Below are 6710 nucleotides of genomic sequence, written 5' to 3' on the forward strand. Positions count from 1 at the left end.
ATCACCTGAAGATTTTGTCCCCGCAATTGAAGGGTAAAACCATTATTACCGCAGTTGATATTTTAGGAAACCAAGATCTACAAGAAACCAAATATCCGCTGAGAACATTAAAACCTCATAATTCTGATGCTAAATTTGGGATAGGAAAGCAAAACCCCACATTACAAGGTGGGTCCAACTAACGGCCCGGATGTTCCAACTCTACGGCAGTCCGCCAGTCCACACACAATATCAAGTAGTCACGGCTCACATCCAGTAAAGAGCTTAAATTTTTTCAAAACTAGAGATTATTCAGAGCACCGCCGTGCACTTGCATCAACATCAATGAATGGTTAGATTGCATTAAATACACTTTTTGTTTATTAAAAATAAAGTTGATAATAAATATCAAGGGTTGAGAGTATTTTATAAGGGTTGGGTCACTTACACCGTCGGTGCATAAAATAATTTCTATTTCAAAACCAACAAAATTTTTGTCATTATACTGAACCAATTATTCAAGTAATACTTGAAAGTTATTCATTTTTTTTTGTCTACATCAATATTTGCCGATGTCTATCAATATTTCAGTCGACAAATTTCCGCCAATCTTAACATGCTCAATTGAAGTAAATCTCCTCATGGTGTTTACAAGTTAAATGTTGATGGCACAAGAAATGGTATTTATGAAAAGATTTGTGCTGGCGGTATTATAAGAAATTCTAAACGTGATATCGAAGAATTAGTCCTTAAGCCTAAAATTTTCTTTTTTTGATTACAAGGGCTAAAAGTTTTTAAAAATACCCTGACATTGTCAAACAAAAAATACTGAAATTTTCATGAAACTAATTGTATGATTGTATCCAACACAATAGAATACAGTGATGATGAGCTGGAGTGTAGTGACGGTGGTCCAAAGCCGTAATTACTCATATCTAGATATAAATTTGTATACGTAACAATAATAACACACACTCACTCCTTCCAACAGTCCAACAGAACTTTCTAAATATCGGTTACAGCTCACCCACTTTGGCTCTTGCTTCCCGCACAAGCGTGAAGGAGGAGTGCAGGGGCATTTTCGTCAAACCTCCCACGGACCCAACTTGGCTCCTCCCCATTAATAAATACAGCAGATTTAAAACAAAAGGAAAGGAAAAAACCATTCCCCAACGCTTTATTAAATTATTATTATTATTATCTTTTAAAATTGAAAATGGTTTTTGGAGGGTCTTGCCTTTTAAGTGACACCTAAGTCCGAATATTTCACTCTCTCTGGTCTCTACTACGCTCGGTCACTCGCAACCACAACCACCACCACCACCTCTCTCTAGCTTTCTCTCTCTCTCTCTCTCTCTCTCTCCTCTTCCAGAACCTGCAACTCCGTCGGTCAGTTTCTCTCTCCGATTACCAAAACGAGCCGGAGCAACTGATTCTGACTTCGGATCTCCATTCCGGATTGTCGGTGAGTGCTCCGACTCTGATACTCGCTATCCGAAGCTGCATTTGCTCCGGTAAGCCGATTTCGCTGTCATTTGGTCGTCGCCGACTTGTTTACTAGAAGATTCTGAAATTAGAGAATGAAAAAGAAAAAAAAATTCAAAAAGAAGAAATGCGGTTTTTGTGCTTTGAAAATTCGTTTGGTTTCTGTTTTCTGAAAGCAAACTCTGGATTTATTTGAGTTTTTTTCTTTATCGAATTGGAATTTTATTATTCTATCTTTTTCTGTCGGTGAGGTTTTGCTGCTAAAATTAGTGGATTCTTATTCCCTAGCTGTTCATCCTTGCTTTTGCTTCTGTGCTAATTTTTGCCAATTTGGCTAGCTATTTGAGGAAATAAACAGCTATAGGTTTTGTTGAGCTTTTCAGTGTCAGACTATTGCTTGTTGGTTAGCAGAATTTTGATGAAATTGGATCGAATGTGGCTCTAGAAATTTTCTTTTATGGATGTTTATTTAGTTTTTCGTTATTTAATGACTGGTGTACTGTACCGGCGGTTTTCAAATCTATAGGATCTCCAGAAAACAATAGCTCCGGGCGAGATCTCAATTGCATTAGTTGACATGTCGTTTTTTTTTATATGATTTGTATGTGTGATTATGATGGTACTATAATTTTCCTTGATTATGATATTAGTGGTCATTAAGTTCCTTGTAATTTGGTTTCCTAATCAGTGTTTTGTGTCAATAAAATTCCTTTGTTTTAGTGTTTTCTCTCAACTGATCATCTCATTGTGGATTTTTGCAGAGCTTTTAGAGTCTAAATATGGACCGACGGAGTTGGCCGTGGAAGAAAAAATCATCATCAGACAAAGCTGCAACCGAGAAGGCCTTAGCAGTAGCAGAGTCTGTGCCGACGCCTCAGGCAGAGAAAGTATGTTCAGTAAAATAATTGAATCCTGGTTCTCTATTCCCTTTTGATAAATGCTGCATTTGCGTTAATTTGATGGAATTATCTGTTATGTAGTATACGTGTTAGTGGGGAAAAGATTTTTTTAGCTAGATGTTTGGCATTATTTTTGTCATCGAGCTTTCTAGTTTGTTGTAACTTTGGTGCAGTATATGTAGTAATCTTGTTTCTGGTTTTCCTCTTGTTAAATCAGGATAACTACAAGAAACCAAATTATGTTCAACTTTCGGTGGAGCAATATTCGCATCTCACTGGTTTGGAGGATCAAGTGAAGAATTATGAGAGTCAAGTGAAGAATTATGAGAATCAAGTGAATGCATATGAGGATCAAGTGAAGACGTACGAGGACCAATTTCAGACATTGGAGGATCAAATTACAGATTTGAACGAACAGCTCTCCACAGCCCACTCAGAGATCAGTACCCAGGAGGGCCTCGTTAAACAGCATGCTAAAGTTGCCGAAGAAGCTGTGTCAGGTACGACTGTGATGTAATCCTACTACGTGGAAGAATATAAGGCTCTTGATCAAATGCTGATTGAAAGTTTCTTGACTTGAGACCTTTTAATTTAAGATACATTTTTTACGCAGGTTGGGAAAAGGCTGAAGCCGAAGCTCTTGCGTTAAAAACTCATTTAGAATCTGTGACACTTTTGAAGCTGACTGCTGAAGATCGGGCATCCCATTTAGATGGTGCTCTCAAAGAGTGCATGCGACAGATTAGAAATCTTAAGGAAGATCATGAACAGAAATTGCAAGAAGTTGTTTTCACCAAAACGAAGCAATGTGACAAAATCAAGCATGAGCTCGAAACAAGGATAGGTAATTTAGACCAAGAGCTCCTAAGGTCTGCTGCTGAAAATGCTGCTATTTCAAGGTCTTTACAAGAGCGGTCAAACATGCTATACAAGATCAATGAAGAAAAGTCACAAGCTGAGGCAGAAATTGAGCGTTTCAAGAGCAACATTGAATCTTGTGAAAGGGAAATAAACTCTCTGAAATATGAACTTCATATTGCTTCCAAGGAGCTGGAAATTCGTACAGAGGAAAAGAACATGAGCGTGAGGTCTGCAGATGCGGCCAACAAGCAGCATATGGAGGGTGTGAAAAAAATAACTAAGCTAGAAGCAGAGTGCCAAAGACTACGTGGTCTTGTGCGGAAGAAGTTGCCTGGTCCTGCTGCACTTGCCCAAATGAAGCTTGAGGTTGAGAGTTTAGGCCGAGATTATGGAGAAACTCGGTTGAAGAGATCTCCTGTTAAGGCTTCTAGTCCACATATGTCCCAGGTGACTGAGTTTTCCCTTGACAATGTACAGAAGTTTCAGAAGGAGAATGAATTTCTGACAGAACGGTTATTAGCAATGGAAGAAGAAACAAAAATGCTTAAAGAAGCTTTGTCAAAACGTAACAGCGAATTGCAGGTTTCTAGGAGTATTTGTGCGAAGACAGTCAGCAAGCTTCAAGCATTAGAAGCACAGCTTCAAATCAGTGGTCAACAGAAAGGTTCCCCAACATCTGTTGTTCACATCACCACTGAAGGTTCCTTGAGTCAGAATGAAAGCAATCCACCAAGTTTCACCTCCATGTCTGAAGATGGAAATGATGATGACAGAAGCTGTGCTGAGTCTTGGGGCACAACATTGAACTCTGATGTCTCACACATCAAGAAGGAGAAGAACAATGAAAAGTCGAGCAAAGCTGAAAATCAAAATCATTTGAATCTTATGGATGACTTTCTGGAGATGGAGAAGTTGGCTTGCTTGCCTAATGACTCAAATGGAGATCTCTCTGTTTCAGATAGTCCAAACAATAAGACATCTGAAATAGAGACCAATGACACATCAGGAGAAGTCACTGCCGCAAAAGATATACAATCTGAGCAGCAGCATGATTCAAGTCCACTGGCAAAGCATCAAGCATCTTCCAATGGGAACCTGACAGTGCTCAGTCCTGGAGCTAATGAAAACAAGCTGCCTCTGGTGAAGCTCCGATCAAGAATCTCGGTGCTGTTAGAGTTATTATCCAAGGACACTGATTTTGGTAAAGTTATTGAGGATATCAAGCATGTGGTTCAGGAAGCACAAGATACTCTGTACCCTCACACTGTAAACTGTGTTTCTGAAGAAATTCACAGCTCTGATGCCATATGTGATAGGCAGGCACACCCTGAGGGCTCTGTTCTAACTACAGAAAAGGAAATCACAGCCAAAGAGACCATGACTGCAATAACTGAAGAACTGGCATCTGCCATATCCTTGATCCATGACTTTGTGCTGCTCTTAGGAAAAAAAATGGTGGGAGTGCATGACACATTTCCTGATGGCAATGAATTAAGTCAGAAGATTGAAGAATTTTCTGGCACATATAGTAAAGTTATTCATGGGAACTTGAGTTTGGTTGATTTGGTTCTTGACCTTTCTCATGTGTTAGCAAATGCCAGTGAACTCAAGTTTAATGTTATAGGTTTCCAGGGTGTTGAAGCAGGAAGGAATAGTCCTGATTGTATTGACAAGGTAGCCTTACCAGAGAATAAGGTAGTTGAGAAGGATTCATCAGAAAGATATCAAAATCATTGTGCCGACATTTCTAATCATTCTAACCCTGAAGTTCCTGATGATGGAAATCTAGTCTCCAGCTTTGGGTCAAATGCCACCCCATGCAAAATCTCAGTGGAGGAGTTTGAGCAATTGAAATCAGAGAAAGATAACCTGTCTATAGATTTGGCAAGATGCGCGGAAAATCTGGAGATGACTACGTCCAAGTTACAGGAAACCGAGCAGCTTCTTGCAGAAGCTAAAACACAATTTGCTTCTGCTCAAAATTCAAACAGCTTAAATGAGACGCAGCTGAAATGTATGGCAGAATCATACAGGTCACTGGAATCACGAGCCCATGAGTTAGAAACTGAACTGAAGCTACTACAAGTCAGAACTGAAACTCTGGAAACGGAGCTGCAAGAAGAACAGAGGAATCATCAAGATGCTTTGGCTAGATGCACAGAACTTCAAGAAGAGTTGAAAAGGTTAGTTGCATTTTTTGTTTAATAAGGTGGCATCTGCCATATGTCCTCTTGAAACTGATGAATCAGTCTAACATGCTATTGCCTTGCCTCTCGCATCAAAATTAGTAGTTTCAGGAATATTTTAGTTATTTCGTGGACTTTGCATGAAACTGTTTCTTGAAAGCGACTGAAAAACATGCTATTGCATTACCTCTAACTTCTGCATCTCTCAATAATATTTCAGGCAGGAGACCTTAGCAGCCGAGACAGCAGCCGAGACGGAATTCAAGACCAAACAGGTTAGGCTACATTCACTTTGTCTAACATCCCATATTTTGAATAGGAAAATAAAAATAATAAGTCTTCCACCAAGGAATTAAAGGTTCCTTGTGACTTCAACTAGATGTTGTGTTCAAAGTTCAAATGAACATATCTTTATTCCTAACTCCCAACTACTTTAAGTAAGCTGCGATGATCTACCCTGACGTACTCCTAATAGTTGAACGTTTCTTGTGTCATCCCAGGACATGGAATTGGCGGATGCAGCAGAGAAGCTTGCCGAGTGTCAAGAAACCATATTTCTTCTCGGCAAGCAGTTGAAATCTTTGCATCCTCAACCAGAGACCATGGGATCTCCATACAGTGAGAGGAGTCAAAAGTTTGAAGGGTTCACTGAGGATGAACCCACCACTACCAAAGCCATGAATTTGCATGACTCGGATCAAGCTGAGATTGAAGGTGCTGCTTCTCCCAATGTTCTTAGAGCGGGTGGCGAGTCACCCATCTATCTGTACAATGCCCCATGCAGCCCATCTGATACAGATGGGAACAATCTCTTGAAATCTCCTGGCAATGCCAAAACCTCAAAACACAGGCCCACAAAGTCGAGTTCCTCATCTGGCGGCTCTTCTAACCCAACACCGGAGAAACATCCACGCGGATTCAGCAGGTTTTTCTCCTCCAAAGGAAAGAATGGTTACTAGGCTTGCAGCTCGAGAGCCTGGATCAATGTGAAAGACTGGTGAAAGTAATAATTAGAAGAAGCACCAAAGATGGAGACCTCCTTCATTCGTGTTATAGACATCATTTCTGGGAATTCCCAGGTGTGAAGAAGCTTTAATATGAGGGGGATGGATACTTGTGGAGAAGGTTAGGTGGTAATTTTGTAACTAGTGGCTGTATATGATATCCATATCTGTTAATTTGTTATTCTCTTCTGTATTTTGTTCAATTGAGAACGATGGCATAGTTTATGAAGTGTTTCGAAACAGCTTGAATACAATGTGTGTCACCGTTTTTTTATAAATGAACGTTTCCTTCTTCT

The 6710-nt window shown here is 39.8% G+C and overlaps 1 protein-coding gene across 2 annotated transcripts; it reads left to right on the top strand.

Moving 5' to 3' along the window:
• The first annotated feature begins 1168 nt into the window (after positions 1-1168).
• Positions 1169-6710, top strand: LOC112169909 (filament-like plant protein 4). Of its 2 annotated transcripts, none has more exons than XM_024307006.2 (6): positions 1169-1444; positions 2226-2351; positions 2581-2863; positions 2977-5407; positions 5631-5685; positions 5911-6710. In XM_024307006.2, exons 2-6 carry the CDS (start codon positions 2244-2246, stop codon positions 6367-6369), a joined length of 3336 nt encoding a protein of 1111 aa, XP_024162774.1. In that variant the 5' UTR covers positions 1169-1444; positions 2226-2243; the 3' UTR covers positions 6370-6710. The 2 variants fall into 2 exon arrangements, with proteins under 2 accessions (XP_024162774.1, XP_024162773.1); XM_024307005.2 differs by having other exon boundaries at positions 1170-1493.

The sequence above is a fragment of the Rosa chinensis genome, chromosome 6 (assembly GCF_002994745.2).
Source record: "Rosa chinensis cultivar Old Blush chromosome 6, RchiOBHm-V2, whole genome shotgun sequence".
Classification (NCBI taxonomy): Eukaryota; Viridiplantae; Streptophyta; class Magnoliopsida; order Rosales; family Rosaceae; genus Rosa; species Rosa chinensis.